Source organism: Aptenodytes patagonicus, chromosome 3 (genome assembly GCF_965638725.1).
Source record: "Aptenodytes patagonicus chromosome 3, bAptPat1.pri.cur, whole genome shotgun sequence".
Lineage (NCBI taxonomy): Eukaryota > Metazoa > Chordata > Aves > Sphenisciformes > Spheniscidae > Aptenodytes > Aptenodytes patagonicus.
The window spans coordinates 112,416,477-112,438,774 of record NC_134951.1 but is presented as its reverse complement, the minus strand read 5'-3'; the positions used below and the strand labels follow the sequence as shown (position 1 = coordinate 112,438,774).

Sequence of the window (22,298 nt, the reverse complement as noted above, 5' to 3'; positions counted from 1 at the left end):
CCGCGCCGTGTTCCCGATCCGCGGGGGGGGGAAACTAAGGTCGAGGTTAGGATGGGACACCGAGCCCCATGCCCAACACAGGAGCTATTGAACTGAAACGACATGCCAGCATCCACCAGCATCCCCGTCCCTTCGAGAACGGCCACCGCACCCGCAAAAGAACACTGGCGATGGCAAAACGCTGCCTGGGCTTGTCCCCGGGGACCCCAAGAAAGCTGCAGTGCCGGGGTCTGCCCTGCCAGTGGGGGAACTGCTGTCGGTGGAGGGTTTCCAGAGGGGAGAAATAAATTCATTAAATAAAACTGAGTGCTTTTGGGCAGGCCAAGGTGAATGTTTCTTGAGAAAATATTTAATGAAAGTGAATGAAAAGAAAGAAATATTTCTTCCTCACCCTACCCACTGTGTTAATGGCAGGGGGTGGGTTTGGGGGATTTGGAGGTTGGTTTCTTTTGGAGGAAGCAAAAAGACTGCGTGACCCATTTCTCGCTTCTGAAAACAAAAGTTTACCAGAGCAGCCTGCAAACTGAGAGATTATTCAGATTTCTGCCTCCACAAGGATATTTCTTCCAAGACCACTTTCCTGAAAGTGCTGCAATAATTCCTGCCCCAGAAGCAAGGTGGGGATGCCTGGCAAACCCCTTCATTGCTCACTGAACCAGCTCTGCATCCCCTTTTCACCTCCCAGCGGTGCAGGCTCTGGGGTTAGCCTTAAGTCCCGGTTTGGGGTCCCCCTTCTGCAGGCAGGGATGCTGCCATGCGGCCTCCCCTTGCATCAGCCCACTTGGCTCTGATTCCATCGGTGCCGCTCAGACGCAACAACTCTACCGGCACTGAGGGCTGAAAATAGATGGGTGGATAAGAGCCAGGTCAGGCACACACGGTCCACAAAACCACGTCTCTGGTCCCTCCTGATCCACAGGGGACATCAGCTCCCTGGCTTTCCTCAGCAGAGGAGGAGGAGAAGACAGTGACCCCACGGACCGGCTTCGCCACTGCTGGCCAGTAACACTGACACCCCTTGGTTAGTCCACTGGGACTGCCTCTGGGGAAAGCCAAAAGGCAGAAAGCCACTAGCACATCACCAGATCCTCTACCAGGAATAGTTTTCCATGGGGCTTACAACTATCTCGAACGTAAATTGGGATAAAGGGAAAAATGTACATCCAAGCCCTTTGTACATCTGCAGCAATCCGTCTTGTCCCTGGCAGCTTAACATCTCCAGAAAGATGTAGCTCTGCTGTAGGAAAAATAGCTCCTAAGTGCTCCCGGTCGTGACAGATCCTGAGGCACACAGCAGAAGTTCACCACAGCCTCCTGGCTGACGGCCAGGCTCGCAGAATTGAATTTCATCTTACCCTCTTTCACCTCCTCCTTCAGCCACAGAGGCTTTTCTTCATCTCTCCTTCCTCACATTTCACGTCCAAGGGTGCGGGACTACAACAGCGTTGTTTTTTCTCCACACCCAACCTCAGAAAACAAATCATTCCCAACCTGTCCGACCGGACACCTTGCCTCCGACACCAGCCAGGAAGACGCAAACCTCCCCGCGCTGGTTAGCTACACACAACTCCCTTATGAGTGACGCTTTTCCCCAGTTTTTGGCCAGCAAGAGACCATCCCGAGTCACAAGACATGTTTTTGCCATCTCTTTTTCCTCCTCTTACAAAAGCTGTGGCTGAGGGTGGCCACGCAGGTGTCAAACCCTCCTGCTGCCAGCCATCAAGTGCTCGACCCTGCAGAAGCCCGGCAGCAGCGAGGTCCACCAGTGAAATCCCTCTCTCTCCCTGCAGGTAACTTTCCATCATCCGCCTTAATTTCTTCCAACCCAGGGCCCATCCCAGTGAGATGCCCAAAACTCAGCAGCATACTCAAGGCGGGGGCACGCTCCTGAACTACCGACCAGTGTTACAACTTCATCAGCGTTACTAACTCTTCACTTTCCCCTCTGATTTCTGCTTTTTCCCCATCAAGAGTTACAATTCTCCAATGATTTTAGCTGAATTCAGCTCATTTTTAGTTAATTTGGCTAAGATTTTGCTAAACTTAGCTAAGTAGCTAATTTTACAAAGCATCCCCCATTAAATCTTCCCGTGCCTCGAAGTCCCCATCTATAAAAAGAGAATCATTATCACCGGTTTGTCTCCAGATGACAGAGGCTTTAAATCACTGCCACCCGACATCTGGTTTGCAGCCCATGGGGAGCCGCCAGGCTCTGTTCAGCTCTGAGTGGATAATTACCCACCAGTGGAGATGCCACCAACGCAGCTCCAAACACCCTTCCCCATCCCCAAAGCGCAGGCCAGGGCTGAGGGACATGGTCTGGGCAGCCCAGGGACCCAGAAACCGCCGCCACCTGCCGAAATCAGTAGAAGACTTAAGCCTTGGGGGCTGTCAGCCTTTCACCAGCAGGAAAGCGCTTTAAAATTGGGGGGGGGGGGGGGGGGGCGAGGAAACCCAGCTAAGGCAGGCAGCAAATGGAGAGGTTGCAACCTTAAGAGCTGCAGAGATATTCAAACAATAGTACCTCAGCTCAAACCTTCCCCGCAGCTGTAGATGGCGAGACTATAAATTGGTCTATAATTTAGCTCCATTTGGTGCCCTCTATTCAGTCCTGCACCTTGGCACCCGCTGCAGATACCGGCTTTCATCCTTCTCTCTGCCATCCATTAGCTGCCGTCAGCAAGCGAGGGGGGAGAAGGGGGGTGCCAGCACAGCTCTGCTGTCCTGTTGGGGTACCCGCCAGGTGAGCACGGTGTGCACACACGGGAACCCCCTTTTTCTTCCCCAGTAGGTCCCATTGCAGCGCCTTGAGTCGTCACTAGGACCACGCTGCTGTGCCAAGGGGCCTTGGTCGAGGTAGATATTTCATTTCACAGCCCATCCGTTGTTGAGTACACTACTTTTTTTCCCCATTTTTTTCCTTTTTTCCCCAATTTTTCCTTTTTTTTCTTTTTTTTTTTTTTTTAATCTGCTCCCCCTCAGTTCACATTACAGCCATCATTTATCTTCACAGCACTGGCAAGCTGATTTACTGCCTCGATCAGTGCAGCTCCAGCACAAGCTGCGTGAAAAAGGGATGCATCGAGCCCAACATGCAACGGGGACCCAGCCGCAGGAGCCTGGCAGGACAAGAGGGAGGGACAGAGCAGAAAACCATCCCACGAACCAAGAGCACCAGCAGCACAATTTTCTTCACTCACCCTCATTGCTGCAAATGTGTGAGGATGGGGCAACGCCAGGACAGATGCGCTGCCGGACACCCCTGGAAGGTGGTTTGAGGCTGAGCGGTCTAGGAGCAGAGGAGATTTGGGCAAGACGATTTTTCTCCCCCCTAACCAGGCAGTGGAGAAACCTGCTCCATCAGGATCGACTCGGAGCATTTCTGCTAAGCACCTAGTTCGCTCTCCCTCTCCTAATGAACGGCGTGACAAGCTCAAAAATCAATGGAGGCTAGGCAAACCCTGAGCAAAGCCTCCTGCCGGCGCCCAGCCAGGTGTCCCTGCCGCGCTGCTCTCTCTAACTGAAGCCGATGGGGGAGCAATTAACCGACAGGTTCGTTAATGGCCACCCTGTCAGGACTGTTTTCACCGAGACCCCATGAAAGCAAGACACATAAATGAGTCATTTGTGGAGGTGTCAGCCTTCTCCCCGGCAATACTGGCACAGAAAAGAGGGACTGCTGAGGCCACTGCGGCCACCTCTGGGAACCAGCCTCGGAAAAGCCCCCAGCATTTCCTCACGGACAAGGATGTTCGGCTCAGCACCCCTCTCCCAGACACACATGGGCCTTCCAAAGCCCCGGCCCTACAAGTTAAATCCGAGTCTACGGCCAGATGGATGCAGCACATTTTGGGGCCGAATGAGAAGCACCGGGACACCTCCGAGACAAGCCACCCACTTGCGATACCTGCGGTTGAGCAGGGAAGCAGGCAGGGGAGAGAGGGCACAGCCTCGGGACTGAGAGGGATGGGGAGCAGCCCAAAGAGTGCAGCAGGTGTGCTGGTTTTGGCTGGGATAGGGTTAATTTTCTTCACAGTAGCTAGTATAGGGCTATGCTTTGGATTTGTGCTGGAAACAGTGTTGATCACACAGGGATGTTTTCATTACTGCTGAGCAGCGCTGACACAGAGTCAAGGCCTTTTCTGCTTCTCACACCACCCCACCAGCGAGCAGGCTGGGGGTGCACAAGAAGTTGGGAGGGGACACAGCCGGGACAGCTGACCCCAACTGACCAAAGGGATATCCCACACCATATGATGTCATGCTCAGCATGTAAAGCTGGGGGAAGAGGAAGGAAGGGGGGGGACATTCGGAGTTACGGTGTTTGTCTTCCCAAGTAACCGTCATGCGTGATGGAGCCCTGCTTTCCTGGAGATGGCTGAACACCTGCCTGCCCATGGGAAGTAGGGAATGAATTCCTTGTTTTGCTTTGCTTGTGCGCGGGGCTTTTGCTTTCCCTGTTAAACTGTCTTTATCACAACCCACGAGTTTTCTCACTTTTACTCTTCTGATTCTCTCCCCCATCCCACCGGGGGGAGTGAGCGAGCGGCTGTGTGGGGCTCAGTTGCCGGCTGGGGTTAAACCACAACAGCAGGGTACCAAGAAACTGCTTTTGGCTCTTTTCCCTAAAATACCTGGCAGGCTGAAGCCCCCTCTGCGGCAGCTGAGGCTGCGTGCAAGGGACAAGGCTTTGATGGGGAAACAGCTGCGTCCCGGCACAAGCCAAGGAAACCCAGAAGCTGGGACAACAGCACAGGTATGGCAGGGAATGGGTACTCCCCAAAGCCAATACCAATCAACCCCCAGAGGAAAAAACAACAGGCAGCAGCTTCCCCCCCAGGATCCAGAGAGCTTGGGATGGATCAGGGCCTTTTCATGATAAGTATCTGCTGGCTTCAGCTCCAAAAGCCTCCCCCATGCCACCCCCATAGCATCCTGTGCCACTCCCCCATTTGCTGCACTACCAAGTATATACCAGTATATATTCTCATATATATATCTTAGTTTGCTGCTTTTCCCATCCATGTCTGAAAAGAGGACGAGGAGAAGCGGCGTGTACAGCAGCGCTGCATCAGGCATGTGTCCACCTGACCCCCCCGGCTCCTTTCCCTCGCAGCGCCTGTGCCCTGTTCTCTTAACCTCTCTGCGAGGGGCTCATTTCCCATCTCATTTCATGGCTCTGAACCATTCCCTCTGTGTTTTGTTTGCTTAAACAACGCCATCACTTAAGAGACGGAGAAAAAAGGAGGTGGGCAAAGGGCAGAGATTTAACTCTGCCTTTGAATCTCCTGGCTGGAGGGGCTTCACATGCTGTTCAATGCAGCATCGGTGATTTAATCATCGGTGCGATGCTATTGCGAACAGCAGCAGACAGCAGAGCCTGCAGGAGTAACGCTCTCTCTAACAGCATGAATATTAAGGGCATTTAACAGCCCTTGTAATCACGCTGTGGATCCTTGCAAGAGCATAGCCAGGCAGCACGAGGGAAGGCACTAAACCACGCTGCTGGGTTATCAAACTTTGCTGTGCTCCTTATGGCATCTGAAATCAGCCCCACTTACAGAAAAGCAAGCGTTGGCTTCCCAGCACGTTCTCTCAAAACTGAATCCCACACGGCAAAGTGTGGGATGAACTGGGTGGCCCAGTTAATCCCACTTCAGCAAGTGCTGGGATGAACTGGGTGGCTGTAAAAAGCCTCCTTCAGTCAAAGCTGGGCCCGTGCGGAATTTGGGTGCCTGTAACACGGAGCAAACATTAAGACCTTCAGCAAATTAATCTCCTGTACCTCTGTTTGATGCACTGGGAAAGGATTACTGGGGGAGGAAAAGAAATCCTGAGCACGGCATGAATTTAGCTGCCCCTCAGAAATAGAGACGTATCACACTTTTCGAGTCAAGCGCTAGTCCGTTCTCAAAGGAAAAAGATCCCCAGCTTTTACACTTTAAAAACTTTTGCTTTTTTATTGGATTAATATAATTCAGAAAGAATTTCCTGTGATTTTGATGCAGAAATGGCCAGTTATCATTACAGCCTACTGTAACGAAATGCCTGTGAAGTACAGCCACTCCTGGCCTACGGACTTGAACACAGTTTCTGGAAATAAGGAAAAAAAGGTGGGAATTCATCTGCTTTATCTTTCGGATACAGTAATGGCTGCTAGTTCTGCTTGAAGATGGGGAGAACATCTTGAGACCCAAGCCTGCATTCAGAGAGAGAGATGCTGGCTTGCCCAAGGCCATACGCACAGCTGGTGCTAATGCCCAAACCGGTGTCAATACCAGGAGATCTGCATCAAAAACCAGTTGATCCCAGTTGATATTTACATATAGAAACTCAGAACTGTTTGGCTGTGAGATGGTGCAGGCAGGTTTCGGCTGGACTAACACCTGCATTGCTGGGTGCTCCCACCTCCCCGGTTATCTCAGCGCAGCCTGTGCACCAGAGGGAAGGGAAATAACTACCTGGCCTTTCATTCACACTTTCAATTATTCAGCTTATATTAGTATAAAATTAATTGAAGCAGAATAAGCTTTTATCCCAAATACGGGTGCCTGCACGCAGGCATCACTGAGATTAAAAGGTGCAAATTACACTTTATTTAATGAGCTCATTTCTAGCTATCGCACGGACAAACCCCTGTGCTGGACCTCAGTGTGCTGCTCCACCTAGGGCGAGTGTCTTTGTACCAGCTTCTGCTCCAGTTCTACAACTGCGGTCTAAATACAATGCTCTGGTTAAACAGCAGATGTGCAAGGGTTTGGTTAAATAGCAGAGGTGTTCTTCACTGCTGGGCTGCATTTCATTTACAGAGTCAGGATTTGGCCACGATGCTGGCAGCAGGACCTGGTCTCCGAAGGATGCAGTAAAGCACTGAGAGCAAAGAAATCCTGTTTTACAGAACACCGCTTGTGCCTGTTGGGGAAGGTCGACCGCACTTCACCTCCCAGCAGCCGGTGCCCTCATGTGCCAACGCGTTTTCCTCCTGCTCCACACACGCTCGCAGAGCTTCTGCTTGCAAAGGCCAAATTGGAGCTGACTTTCCTTCGCTGACGTTGCCTCCAGAAGAGAAGGTGTCCTCAATCTCCCTAAGCCCCGCAGTGTCTCAGGTGAAGAACAACATCTGAATGACCTTCCCCAGCACTCAGATGCCTGCTGGAGCTCACTCTCACCTTGCAAGGTAGATTGCATTTATATTTTACGTTTGATTTTGGAAATGTCGTGTTTCTTAAGTGCGCAGGTGCATCCAGGAGGTCCCTGCTGAGGAGACACATCCGTATCTGTGCTCAGTAATGCAGGCCATGTCACCAGCCAACATAACGCTTTTCTCATCATCCAATTCTCTTTTTTGCCACTTGCAAGTGGCAATTTGAAGTTTCAAATTTCAGATATTTCACTTGAAAATGTCCTGGTGACCTCTGTTTTGAGACGTCCTTCCTTCTCCAAGCTCTGGGGCTGGGGCTTCAAATTGGGCAGATGACAGCCTCTCTAATGGGCTCAGATATTTCACTTTTCCCCCCGAGTATGCCACCAAACCAGGCAAAGTGAGAAGCCTTTGCAAAGCCTAATTTTGCACAAATACCTGACGCTTCCTAAGACCGCAGCAGCTGAAGTCTCAGCAGATATCAGGCTGTTTGCAGGCTTGACCTTCTCACCGTTTCTAGCACTGACCAAAACTTCACACATCACCTCTGCAAGGGGGACACCTTACATCTTTATTTGTCCAGGAGCTGTGCAAATACAATTATTACTGCTTGTGAAGCCCTCGGCTGCATGAGCATCGAGCACGACAGAAAAGCCTGCGTGGAAGTGCATAACGTCGTCCTCCATCTATGGACTCCGGGTTCAGCAGGGAGCAGTCAGGAATAAAACAAAATAGTTGTTTTAAAAGGGAGCAGAGGCCATCCAGCATGCTGCGTAGGTACTCTTGTACATCATTGCATCGGGGAGGATTCAGACTACACCCATTTCAAGGGGCTAAATTAAAGCGGTGATGGGTATGGCAACATGTTCCACTTCAAAATCTCAGTCCTGGTCTTCAAACACCCAGAACAGTATTTTTGTTGGTAGTTAAAATGGTGGTAAAAATGCCAAAATTAAGAAAAAAAGGCAAAATTATTTTCCTTCTTGCTTCCCAGAATTTCAACCCCACAGCAGAATCGCTGCTAATGGCTTCCCAAGGCATGTGTCGTCCCTTCGCCGCAGCAAGCTGTCCGTCCATCCATCCCTCCCTCCCTCCCTCGCTCCATGCCATGGCATGGCAGCAGGGCAGGGAGAGCTGGTGCTGGCCGGCCCCAGGCAATGCTTGTCATCTCCTCCACCCCAAAATCAGCTCCTCCACGCGCCACGGCCAGCAGACAGGACCACCGGGGCACCGCTGGGCTGAGCACCCATCTCCAAGGGCTGCACGGTGGTTGGTTCTTTCTTTCTTTTTTTTTTTTTTTTTTTTTTTTTTTTTAAGGGACCTAAACCAGAGATCTTCCTGCAGGATGGGAGGGCAGGATGGGAGGGCGCTTCACGAAGCATTTTGCAATACCGCAAGGAGCACGCCATATGCAGCCTACACGCCATACACAGTTTAACTCTGAGCGTTATACGGATATTCATCCGTTTCGATCACAGTCGCAGGAGCAGATGGCTGGTTAATGCATGTTTGAGTCTCTCTCTCTCCAAATTACACCATATTATTGCGCCGGGAAAATGCAACGGGCATTATAAACACCACGGCTCTTCCCTGCTCCCTCCCCGTCCAGCTCCGCTCTTGCCGAAAGGCAGGACTGTGCGACACGACAGCTTCCCTCCCAGCTCGGCTCCCAAACACCATCTCTAGCAGCCCCCCCTGTGTCTTCCCGCTGCCCACCCCACTGGAAAAACCACCCGCCTTCCCCAACCAGACCCTGAGTTTCGCATTTCAGCGGGCAAGGTCAAAGCGCAAAGTGGCTGTATCCCAAACATCCCCCGAGGCAGTTCCCAATGGATATTAGAGGACATAATTCCATCCTGAAGGACCCCAAATCAGCCCATCAGGTAGAGCAGATTACCCTGACTCAGAGGAAGAAAATTCTTTAAAAAAAAAAAAAAAGAAGCTTAATAAAAAGAACTGACCCAAGCCATTGAAAATGAGCCTGCTGTCACCTGTAACTCCTCCCTCCCATCTTTCCTCCGTCTCACCTAACGACAAGCAACTAAAAATTCAATGCACAAGAAATAGAAGATGTGCACAAACCCTCTGTGGCCCAGGGGGGCTGCAACTGAGGGCCGCGCCACTGAACATACTCGCATCTTATTTGCAAGCCACATGCCTCCATAATGTGTTATGAGGTGTGTTTGTAACCGGCGGATGCCGACAGTGGTCCTTGAGGAGGCAATGGTGTGTGTCTAAATGCAGGCAAAGCTATTTAGAAAGCCAGGACAAAGCACTTGCTCTCCTTGCTTGGGCCAAATTACATCCTTTGGACTTATTCCTTCAGTGCCTTCAAAAAAAAAAAAAAAAGAAAGAATAATCCGTCTCAATTTCCTTGGCTCTGCGAACCATATTTAGACAATAGAAAGTGATTTCAGAGCTCATCTGGTTTTGCACCACACGAGCCCTGTTCTCCTCGTATCACTTTCCAATCAGGTTTATTGTTGGCATTTCCACTAGAAAACCAAGGAGGGGGAAAGGCTAAAACCCTCAGTCGCATTTGAGACGGAGGGGAAAAAAATAAAATAAATAAAGAAATAAAAATTAATCTATCTTTCCCTTGTCTTTCAGCCTGGTCCAAAAATTAACCTGTTTTGCTTCTGGATCAATTCTTTTCTGGCACCGCACTTCCCGTGGTCCTTTCCGAGACGAGATGCAACCATTAGCTTACTTGCTCCTCCAAATAATATCCCAAAGCCGGAGCTCAAGCTGCTTCGCAGTAAATCATCACTAATTTCTGCCTATGTGTGGCAAGACAGGGTTTGGTGGGGTACACGAGGCCCCCCCCCGGCCCCGTGGGTGCCACCACCAATGTCTCCATGTCCCATCTGGCTGGGGACAGTCCCCAAGCCAGCACATCCCCCCCACCATAGAGAAGTGAAACCGGCACATTGTCCCTTCCCGAAACGCTTCTCGTGACATGCGAAGGACCGTCGCACCGCCCTCGCTCCCTCAGGGCTGCAGTAAGGGTTAATTAAGGCTCATACGGAGCTTCCAAACAGCGGGACTGAAGGCAAACTATTAGTACTACTAATGCCGCCTCCATGAACCAAGCGGTGAACTCCTGCTGAACCTGTCACCACTGATCATTTTCTGAAGGCACGCGTTAACAATGAGAAATCCTCCTCCTCCTCCTCCTCCTCCTCCTCCCAGCACCCACGTGCCACGGGCACCCAGAGCCCCAGCCCCCCCGAGACACCCAACACCCATCCCACAGCGGGCAGCTTCCCGGGGTACCCTATAGACTGATCCAGCCCGACCTAGGGCTGCCCTCCCCACCAGAGCAGCGGCTATATGGGAAAACCTGTATCTAAGCAGCCCACCTTCCCCGGCTCCTATGGAAATACATAGGAAGAGTGGAGCAATACTGATTTAGATGAGCAGAAGATGGGGCCCAAGATCTCCTCCTTGGCTCACTCCTCCCATAACACTGACTCCTGCTGAGATTTTGGAACCAAAAAGGGGAAAGAGGGAGGGAAATCAATTTAATTGCAGCTTAGTAAGCAACTGTGCTAAGTGTCGCTGGCAAAATCTGAACATTTCGCTGTGAGAGAAAAGGGGGAAAATGGCTTTTTCATTGCACGGGAAAGTGGATTGAGAGCAACCCCCCCCCCCCATCATCTGCTCCTCACCCCTTCCTTCTTTAAACAGGAGGAAGCCAGCAAGAAACACACAGCTAACACCAGCAATCTCCTGCTTGCGCTACTCCAATTAATAGTCAATCCGCTGCACCCTTTATCGTTAGGCTACACGTAATTAGCCCTTCATGCAAACGTCTTTCTTAAACAGATCCTACTTTTGCTTTCTCCGCAGATACATTCCCCATAATTGGTTTTATTGCACCAAATGCCGGGCTGCCCTCACGGAAGGCAACTGTTATAACTGTGTTTCTCCCAGCTACAGTAGGTTGTCTTTGCTTTTCCACAGCTTCTCCCAAGCTTGCTTTTTCCACCGGCAAAGAGACTAGAGCACCCAGAAGTACCAAACTGGCATCCCATGGGCTGCGCGCACTGGACATGCACATCTATGGATCCAAGAAAAACACCTGGCTCACAACACCTCTGCTCAAACCCCGTATTCAGCTACCCGGGGATTCACCAGCCTGGGACAATAATGCCACACCCGCATTTATACGGGCTTATAAAATGGTGCTATTTGCAAGGCTGCTGCTCCCAGAGCTGCCCTTCCAGTGTCTGTGCTCACCCAGCTCGTGCCTGCTAAACCACAGCAGTTCAGCAGAGTGTGCCCTACGTGCTCTGCCATGGTCTCTACGCCTAAAACCAACCTCTCAGCTTCAGGAGGGAAAGAAAAACTCTAGTCCCGGTACCATAAAATGCTCCACAGACCTGCCTTCCCCAGGCACAGCCATTTATAGCCCTTAACCTACAGCCATCCCGTGTGCCAAGTCCCCCTGTCTGCAGGGAGGCATGGATCACACTGCAGAGCCAGGGTCAAGAGATGTCTTGGCAGAGGAAAAGGAAGCAAACCCAGCCAAGACAGGCCCTGGGCCATGAGCACATCAAAATAAATCAGGATGATGTTCTCTTATCATGGAAGAGCAAGAAGGAGACAACAGCCTGGGTTTTTGAGTAAATAATCCACCTCCGTATGTATCTGAGGTGGCGAAAGGGTAAATAGGAAAAAACATCTTCCCTGATAGTCAGCATCTTTCTCAAGCGTGGAGACACTTCACAACATACGTGCTGTGTCTATGACGCCTCGGCATCCAGACACAGAGCTGATTTTGGAGACCTCCCTGCTCAGAAGCAGGACTTTCTTTTGTCAAGCCCACCCCTAAGGGTCACCAAGGGCTTAGGGCCATGAGCCAGAGCTGAGCCATCCTAAAAACCCAGCTGCAGGGGTGAGGGCTCGGGCCCTTCCCTGTCACCTACCGAGGGGATGCTGGCATGTCACACCATGCCACACCACCCTGCAGCCCGGAGCGATCCCGCTGGCAGCGTGCAGGGTGCTCCGCAGCGACTTTGCCAGGAGAAGCGTATTACAAGTGAGACCGTGACACTCCTGAGCCCAGCTCACCTTGGGAGCATCACCACCTCTGACACCCCTTTGGAGTGCAGCAGCAGGACTTTTCCAGCTCTTTCTATCCTTCCAGAGCAGAATAAAAAGTACTTTTCTTCTTCTGGTGCTCAACACCTCTTGTCAACAAGACACATGCCAGCTGCACAGAAATTTATTTAGCACCTTACCAACAAAGAAGCGGAATCCTTGCATCCTCTCCCTCCCTCCCTGGTATTTTTTTCAAAAGCACCAAGCTAGGAAAGGCATGTGGACATCCCGATGCTCGCCGTTTTGCAAAGCAAACAGGTCTTGTTCAATCAATATTTATGCCCCCATCAGTCACAACTGCAACACGGAGCTCTACCAGAATGTAATGGGGGTAAAATTCATTCATTGCAATTACCAGTGAAAAATTAACAGGGTTTTCATTGACTGCTTATTGTTTCACAGGTATTTCAGAGAGCGCCTTGATGCGCCGTCGGTAGATTAATTAAACCAGACATACAAGGCAGGCTGCTTACTGTTTGTCCATGGCTGGTTTAGTAGCCGAGGTGACTGGGTGTTGACTTTGGCAGGATTCACCTTGCTCCTGTTCCACGAGGACGCAGGCGTTTGTACAAGGAGGCGGCTGTGCTGAGAAAACCTCTTTCCCAAGCCCACCAGAAGGAAGGCAAGCACCTGAGAAACAGTACCTGTTGATGCACCAGACCTGCCCCGTCTGGTCCCACAGACGAGGACAGCTCGGGCATGGCTTTCTGTTTTGTATTTCCACATCCATCGCTAAATACACCGGCAGCAGACAGCAACTGGATTCCACCCCATCGCCTGCACCATCGAAGCTTTGGACATCCTAGAAAGCCTGGGTTTGCTCCTAGACATTTCAGGGTGGGATTTCACCAGCAAAGCATGACAGAAGCTTCCTCTTCTCTCCTATCCTTGACCTACTCATGCCCCCAGCCGAGCCCCCAGCCAGCACGAGCGTCCCTGCTATTAAATGCTCTGCCTTTTTGTGCCTGACAGCTTTGGCACTTCAATCCCTTAATTGTTAAGATCTGAATTTTTGCAGGATACACAGTTATTTTAATCTGTTAAGTGGCTCTGACGCTATAAAACTGACAGGAATTTAATATCTGGAAACTGTCAGCTGAGCTCCAGGTGCTGAAGCTTTCTAGATGGCAATGATGCAGAAGGAAGCGCAGGCTGGTGCAAGGCGCACAGGCACAAAGCTGGCAGGCATCCCTTTGCATTGAGGTCCGATCCTGCAGGGTGCTGAGCACCGTGGGGCACTCTGAGCAAGCAGCGAGGGTGCTGAGCCTCTCATTATCTCCCAGGAGCCATCCCCCAGCTGCATTTGAACACACTCAGAAAGGAGCTGTTGCATCACGAATGCTAGTAAAAGTCAAGTATATCAGGTCACTTTTTTTTAATAAAAGGAACTTTTCCTCCGTAGCTTTTCACCTGCAGGCCAGCCCACAATGGACCCCCTTTCCCTCCAGAGGCTGTCAGCTGTGCTTCAGCCATTCATCAGAGGGAGCAAGCCGGCACGCAGGAGGGAACGAAGAGAACTAAAACCCCCAAACCCAACAACAAAGTCTTCCTGCCCCTCCCGCACGCACTGCTGGCCCCGAGCACCGGAGCCCAGACCCCCGCCGCGAGCCCCTCACTGCAGCAGGGCTCAGCTATACAGCCAGCTCCCCACTTTGGTCTGCTATGGATTCACCAGGTAGAGGGGATGAGATGACCAAAGGGTTGTCACCTACCCCTCTCCTGCTCCCTCCTTGGCATCCCCCAGGGCTGCGCGGCTGCAGCCTGGCACAGGCACCAGGACGAGCCGGAAGAGCCAGCACGCTCACGGAACATTCCTGCAGAGCCAGCTACACGTACTCCCCACAAATCAATTTGGGAATTTGCTTGTAATTAATCCTGTGTATCAGTTCCTCTCATTATTCCTTAATGTAATTAAGAAGTTAATTTTTATGTGTGTGTGTGTCCCCTCCCCAAAGCAAAGCAAAGGGCCAGATCAGAGGGAGGCAGGGGAGATGCCAGGTGGTAGTGCGGGGCCGTGAGCCCAAATTACCGGACCATGTGCCAAGCCCCGACGCCGCCTCCCTGAGTGACTTCAGGTGGGTCACCAGCAGCCTGATTTTCCAAGAGGGTTGAGCAACTCCCAATTCCTCTGGAATCAACAAGAGCCAGAAGGATACAAAGTTCAATTAACCTCTCCGGGTCGCAGTTTATCCAGCTGGAAAACTGCCGGGGCAAGGAGACAGGCTGGAACTAATTAATGCTTGCGAAGTATTTCAAAACCCTCCGCCGAAAGGCACGGAGGGCAGGAGGCATCCACGATCCGTAACCCCGAGCAGCCCCGTGTCCTTACACCCTCATCCATCAGGCTCGGCTTTCCTCCAGGCTGAGCCCACAGCTGCTAACCAGGCACCCGGCCGGGCCGTGTGGGCAAGGCACCCTGGCAGAGACAGGCATGCTGCTACGGCTCCCTTCTCAGCCAGTTTATAGGACTTTACGAAGGGCAGGGAAAGGGCAAGGACAAGTTTTGCTTACTGCACTAATAGGGCTTGATCTGCCCTTTGAAAAAGAAAAAAAACCCAAACGCCAAGCGACAGCAGTAATAACAGCACCGGAGGGACCGGGGAGTTTGTCCTGGGAACAACTTCATGGTCCTAAATGGAGCAAGTTATGTTCTTCTACACGCTACCAGCCCTGCAAGGTTACTACACCCCACAGCCAGGAGGGAGTCCCACACCCTAAAATCTAGCCTCAGCCTGCTCCAGCCACCCTGGCATGTACCGCCAGCGGCTGCAAGTGGCAGAGAGGAGGAGGAGGGAAAGGAGGCGACAAGGATTGAAGGGAGCAAGGGCTGGCAAGAAGGGGAGCCCTCTGAGCCTGCTCGCCACCGGGCAGCAGAGAGATCCACAGAGATGGGATTAGAGGGGAAAACAGAAAAAAAAAAAAAGAGGAGGTGAAGCCAAGTTAATTACAACAGATGGCTGCGCCTACCTCTTTGGGCACGAGCAGCTCAGGAAGGCTCAGCTACCACTGTCAGACCTGCCCCGAACACCCGCCTCCACCGGGGCTGCAAGAGGCCAAGCCGGCAGCACGTTTTGGGGGTAGGCAGGACTCGAAGACCACGGCAGACACCTCACACCAAGGACCTGCTCCTCAGAGACCTTGCCGAACCCAACACAGGGTTCTCCAGCTGTAGGAAAAACATCACAAGCCGTCCTTTGGGAAGCTGAGTGCTGGATCTGGCACAGGATTTGGGGTAAAGGGCAAAGGGGTCGCAGACCAAAATAACAGCGATGGACAGGCAAGCCCTCCATGCAGCCAAGGGCGGCAGCTCCGCGAGCAGCAGCTCTGCCGCTGGCCCTCGGCAAGCCACCAACACGCCACGGCCAGCCGGCGAGCTCCGGCATTGCGGCCTGCCGGCATCGGACACATGCCGCGAGCCCTGCCGGGAGACAGGCGCGGGCAGGAGGAGGCATTGCCACCTGGAGCCTAACTAGAAGGGTCTAAAGGTTAAATCCACATGAGGCATGATATATGGTGTGCATATGGCCACAAAAATAAAGCTCGACAGAGAGAAGGCAGAAGGGAGGGGGGGAGATAAAAAAAAACCACATCGGAAAATGCTGCCAGGAAACTTGATGTGGATTTGCTCCATTTCTCCACCGTAGCTGTGCTACAAAGTTTGCACTGCCGTTAGCAACCTACTACCTCCAGTTTCTCGAGGAATTTGGGAGCACAACTCTAACTGTTCAAGTTTTCATCATCGGCAGCCGGTCCCGCTGGCCAGGGGAACGGGACACGCTGCCAGTCTCCTCTCTGGACCACAGCATCTCTGCCTCTGGTACCCAAGTCAGCTCTGCAGCTGTTCAGAGGGGTTAACTGAAGTGACACCACGTCTCCGTGCTCACAACCAGCTTGTAATTCATACTGCTCAAAAGCGGTTTCCAAAGCCAAAAAATGTAATGCATTAAAAAAAAAAAAGAATCTGCACTCTATGGATCTCAAGGGGATGCAACTGTTTTGATGGAAAATTCAGAGGAAATGAAGGAGAGGCAATTTTAGCAGTCAAATTGCTGGAGTTATGGCAACTCGGCAGTTGCAGCTTCGAAACTCGGGGCCTGATCCTGCGTGACGGGAGAAGTTCGCTTCGCCAGCTGTGGGAGCCCAGCCTGGCCCCTAACAGCATCAGCAACCAGCATCTCGGGGAGGGGGGAGCCTTGAATGGGAGCGGAGAGTCAAAACGGGCTGCAAAATGAAGCAGCAACTCAGCTGGTGCTGAGCGAGAAGCAAGGTTCATTTCAAGGAGAATATAGGAGCTCCCGTCAAACAGGGGAGGTCTCATTTCGCAATTTTTAAGAACGCAGTTCCGATAGAAACCTACTGACACCAAAGCATAGTTATGGTTAAGAAAGCGCTTGTCTTCTAACTGTTTTCACTGACTTATTACCTTCCCCCGCTTACATAAATAAATAAATGTACATATAATTATTTATTTTGGGGTCTGAAATTGCATAGATTCATTCCCCTCTGCTAGGATTGAAAGATTTCCGAAAGCCTGAAAAAACCTCCTCCATCATTTTTATTTAAAAAACATGGAAAACCAATAATTCCTCAGGATGAAAAAATCAAAGTAAGCTTTATGCGTTCTGACTTTTTTTCTCCCCAATCAGGTCGTTAATTCAGTTGCAGAGGTGACACATATATGAGACTCTGTGAAGACCTGGCCAACACATATAGTTGCCAATAATCGCAGCAGATTTTCAGGACCTGGGCTCTAACCCCAATTAATTTATTCAAGATTTACAGCAGTATAACTAAGAGCAGCATCTAATCTGTGTCCTTTGGGAAGTTAACCCTCAGCTAAGCTCAGGCCGCTCTCGGCCATTAGAGAGGAGAGGACTCGGGACCTTGTTCAAACGAAGCCGCTTGCAGCTCCCTGCTTTTCGCAGCATTTGGGCAGTGAAACTCCTCTGTTTCACTCCCTGTGTCGAGTGGGATGCTCTTCGCATCTCTCCCGTGCTGTCACTCTGCTGCACTCCAGGGACTCAAACATGACACAGAAACACGCAATTGCAAATACACCCTTCTTCCACCCAGGCTGAGACTTACAGGGCAACGCTCCTACCCTTGCCCTGTCTTCAAACAAAACCAGTAATTAAAAGCCCCGGTGATTTAACCTGGCTGATGTACCTGCGGCTCTGCCAGCTGATGCACCCCAACCACAGACCGCCTAAACACGTCTGCTCCCCTCTCGTTTCGGCCAGGGGACAGGATCAAGCCCTTCTTGTTTAGGAGAGGGCTCGGAAACGCTGAGTGACCCACGGGGGAACCCCAGGTCACCCGTCCCCCATGAGTGACACGAAACACAGGCTTCGTTTTCTTGGGGCGCGCCAGTCTCCCCAGGGACCCAAGGCTCGAAGCGAGGGATGCTCGAAGTTGGCGGCGGAGCAGAGGGCTGGTCCTACCGGCGCCCCTGCCATCCCCGGCGGCACCCGCGGCTCGGGGAGCCCCGACGGCTGCAGCCCCCGGTGAACCGGGGCGGGGGGGACGGCTGGGATTGTCGCTGCCCGAGGCCGTGCGGAGGAGGGGGGGGCACCGCGACCGGGGGGGTGATTCACCCGGGGGGGGGGGGGGGGGGGGAGGGTGTAAGGAAAGGGCCCGACACCTCCCTACAGGCACAGAGCCAGTGCAAAACTTTAAGGGGAGCGCAATGGGGTGGGGCTCCCGAAAACCGCCGGGAACTTCTTCCCCGGGCGGCGGCGGCGCGACCTGCCCGCCGGCTGCGTCCCGCCCGCGTCCCGCCGGGGCGGCCCCGGCCCCGCCGCCCCTTCCTTACCTCCGGCGTGCGCCCCTCGGCTCCCGCCGCCTCCAACTTCCTCCTCGCCCCGAAGAAGAAGAGGAGGAGGGCGGCGAGCCAGAGCACCCCCAGCAGAGACAGCGCCAGCCGCCGCGTCGGCCGCCTCATCCTCGGGAGGGGTGGGAAAAGTCCGGTGCGGGGGGGATGAAGGGCCGGGAAGGGGCGAGGGGAGGGCGGCGGGCGCCTCCGGGGGCAGCGGGAGCGGGGCTAGGCGGGGAGGAGGGTCTCGCCCGCCCGCCTCGGAGCCGGCGATGCGAGTCCTGGGCTGTGCGTGCTCTGCAGGGGAGGGGAGGGGAGGAGGAAGAGGAGGCGCCGGGAGGAGGGGGGCTGGAGCCGGTGCCGGAGTCGCTCGCCGAGGGAAGGTGCTGCGCGCAGGCAGGCGGGCTGGCACCCCGGGCCCGGCGCGGGAGCTGCGGGGCCGCGCCGCTGCCCTGCCCGCTCCGCCGGGGATGCGGCCGCCCGGGGACGGGGACACCGAGCACACCGGCGGGCGGGGGCGTGTGTGTGTGTGTAACCGAGGACGCCCATCTCTCTCCCTTCCCACGCACCGTGCGTGGGTCCAGGCCACTTCCCGGCGCCCCCGAGCCGAGCGCGAAAGGATGCGCGGGATCGGGCAGCGCCGCTGCGAAGTTGGCCCGGGCCGGTCCCGGTCCCCATCCCGGTCCTCGTCCGGCTCCAGGGCGAGGGGAGGCCACCGTTCAACAACACACAGAGGAGGCGCAGACACGACGGGAAGATTAATTTATCCAATTGAAACAGCAGGGGGAATTCAGGTAGGTGGAATTTAATTACCGGATTTGGAAAAGAAGATGTGAGTCTCCGGAGCTGTCAAGAGCACTTAAAAAATAAAATCATTATCATCAGCTATTGGTATGCCAGCAGCAGCTCGGTGCCGGGCCGTGGTTCTGTGGGGACGGCCCTCAGCCGTCATCCCTGTCCCGTGGGGTGTTCCCTGCTGGCTCTACACACAGCCCTGGCACAGCGAGCCTGTCCACACAGGGCAGCCAAAGCGGGGATTACAGACACTGCTAAGGGGAAGGGGGAAAAAAAAAACCCAAAAACCAACACCACCCAACAGATTAGGACTCCCGAAAAGAGCTGCCTCACCCAGCTGTCCCTGCTCACCTGCCTGACTGCTCTTCCAATCCTGCTACTGACAAGTATTGCACAAGCTGAGCAATCCCTTGCAGAAGACATTAGAGAATAAATTAAGTATTGGAGCAGATGCGAGTCATTCATGTTAGTACAAAAACTATAGAACAAACCCCATAAAAACAGGAATCCATGCATAAAGTAACATATGGAATGAATTGGCGATAAGATGTCAAATGCTGGAAAGTCCGATGCACATGTTGTAAACAACCTCTCCTATGCATTTCCCACACACTCCTCCTTGGTTTTATTATTTCCTGCAGTTGTTTTCTGTCACTTGCTAATTTATCATTTGTGATCTTCATCCTCTGTCCTCCTCTGATTTATTTCCAGGGCTCAGTAAGCCCTTCTCCCCTAACATAATCCATGCCTCTCAGGCTCAACATTCACAGAAAGATGCCCAGATAAAAATTTCATTAGCATCCACAAAAAGGGACATTTCTCTTTCTTTGTTTTAAGGCCATCTGACTTTGAAACGCCTTTACCAGAATGACAAAATCCAGGTCCAGCGGGCAGGGTTAGGTTGAACTTTGTTTTACAACAATGGCAGCAGCGCAGCCAAGCAGGAGCAGAACTAACCAGGTGGGAAGAGAGTGGAAAGCCCTCGTGCCCTGGTGAGCCACCAGCCCGATGTCACGTGGGAAGCCCGTGCCAGCCTGAAAATGCCACCTCTTCCCGTGGTGTGCATCATTTGTCACTCCAATTAACCTTCCTCAGCCCCGTGCTCGGGGTAGCTGGACCACCACGCTCTGGCTCTGCCACAATGAGACATCTCTGCCCAACCTAGAGGGGACCTGCAGGTGGATGCAGGTGTTGCTCTCTTCCCCAAACTGTTGCTTTATGCTTTCTCGTGAAAGCTAAGGTAAAGCACCTGAGCAACTTTGAGCTGCTGAGGCACACCAGTGGTGGCTTTTCACGTGGCTTATAGTTGTCCCCTTACCTTGTGCCCACTCCAGCTATCGGCACAGGCTGGTTGCTGCCTCTCACGTACCTCCCTCTAACCCCTTTGGAGCAGGAATGGCTTTCTGACCAAAAAGTTCATCTTGCCACAAGTAGAAAGTAGCTGCTGGTGTTTGCCTGGCTAGGATGAAGCAACCTCGACTGCTGTAACGTAGCGTTCCCCTGACACGTTTGCAGAGGGTGCTGAGCTTTTCCTACCAGACCTCGCTCCATGCTAGGAGAGCTTTTCCAGATAAAGGCACCTGGGTGTTATCATTCAAAGCTGGATTAAAAACCTCGTCTTTTTGTAGGTCAGACTTTCAGCGGAAGTTATTACAAAATATAGGGGGGAAATATAGAAAATATCAGGGAAATACATTACAAATTAGATTACAGGTAAGGTAATAAATAGGACAGACCTGACAAAAATGCAATCAGATAATGCTATTTTATTACCTTGAGAAACAACTCCCTCTGCTGAGGGAAAGCTTTATTGGCAGGGCTCAGCGCCTTGACGAATAACCCACTGTGCCTGGCCAAGATAACGGGCAAAGGCCTGACTCTTCCCCGCTGGCACCACTGTTACACCAGCGAGGAGGGTGACACCACCAGCCCCATGGTGACACTGTACAAATCTCTGCCTGCTGGAGCCCTGTGGCTGCTCTGTGCAGGGGTCCTGTGATGAGACGGGAGATTCGAGGAGCTCTAGCAATGCATACAATCTCCAGGAAACTCTGTTCCTCCTGACCGCATGCGTGTGTGCTGGGACAGATAATATATCTAGCAGATGATAGTCACAGCTCTTTAAACAAGAAGGAGGCAAGAGCACAAATCTGTAGGTTCAGTTATTTGAAGTCATAGACTTTCAGAGACTTGTGTAAAAATCCTACTGCAATTACATTAAAACCATGGCAATAAAAAATCTTCTATTGTATTATTGATACCCATGTGTTGCCCATTTTTCTAATTTTTCTTCTGCCAATCTCAGATGCTTCGCAAGTGAGGTCCATAACATACTGCCTGTTTCCAAGAGAGCAAAACTTAAGGCCAGCAGTACAGCCAGAGACAGAAAAAAGTCTATTGGGTATTTAGCATTTGTTGGTATCAGCATTGCAAAGTTGATGAAAAGTGATTGTTTCATAAGAGCAAAAATAGGACATCATTTCTGAGAGGAAAGGGGACTTTTCACAATCGCGGCCTCAGGCGATAGCCCTTCAGGGTCCTGCCTTTAAGGAAAGGGTGGTAGGGAAAAGTAGCTCTCCTCGCCATTTCAAGAGCATCTGTAAAGCACAGCAAGAATATTTCCAAAGGAATTTCATCTCGCCAGGTCTACAAACCAGCTGGGCACTGCTTCAGTGCAGTTTATACTAGGACTACTCCCGGGTTTGAGTTCAGTTCACATTCGAGATCCCATCCACAGAGAAAAAACATACTCCTTTTCCAAAAGGAGCACAAATAGTTTGCATTTTTTTCCTGGAAATTTGAAAGGGGGATAAACAGATACCCTTGAAAAATGATCTGAGGAAAGGGTCAAAATCTACCCCTGACTCGGGGTGCTGGGGAGTCCCAGCTGAACATCACAGGTTATTGTAACATAGAGGAACCCCACTGAGCTCTGGCTGAAAAGGGGCTTTAGGACACGGCGGCCCGCTGCCGGGGAGGACCTGGTACAGTCCGTCATTTGGGGCAGCCCAGCTCTCACTGCTCTTTATGGCAGCACAGCTTCCCCACAAAGAGGCGCTGCTTGCGGTAGCAGATATATCAGAAAGAGTATGTTTGTTTGCAAAAATAAGAGATCGGCGTTTGAAAGGGTCAGCATGGTAACGTGTGGTCACGCAGGGAGATGGATTTCATTCGGTGGTCAACAGTACCCTTGTGGTCCCTGCTCCAGGCTTGGGGAAAGAAGCTAATACAGAATTTTCTCTCCCACCCCTGGAAGAGGGGGTGCTACATTTGCTGAATTTAACCACGCTGAGGACAGGGCCGGGAGAGGAGGGAGAGCACATCAAGCTGCTCCCAAATAGCTGTTTTGGCAAGTGCCGAGCATTGGCATGTTTCACAAGAAGCCCAGCTGTCCCTCGTCACCAGCAGCCAAGGTGCCAGCCTGGGAGCAGGGCCCCCAGGAGA

The 22,298-nt window shown here is 52.2% G+C and overlaps 1 protein-coding gene across 2 annotated transcripts in view; it reads right to left on the bottom strand.

Annotated features, from left to right (window-relative positions):
- Positions 1-18,188, bottom strand: part of GALNT14 (polypeptide N-acetylgalactosaminyltransferase 14) — a 105,019-nt gene extending 86,831 nt beyond the window's left edge. Inside the window, exon 1 of one of the 2 annotated variants that reach the window (XM_076334713.1) lies at positions 18,060-18,188. In XM_076334713.1, coding sequence (XP_076190828.1) covers positions 18,060-18,188 — 129 coding nt within the window. Of the gene's footprint in view, positions 1-14,281; positions 14,301-18,059 lie in introns of those variants that run through there. The other variant, XM_076334715.1, reaches the window with a different exon arrangement.
- Between the last annotated feature and the right edge of the window lie 4,110 nt (positions 18,189-22,298).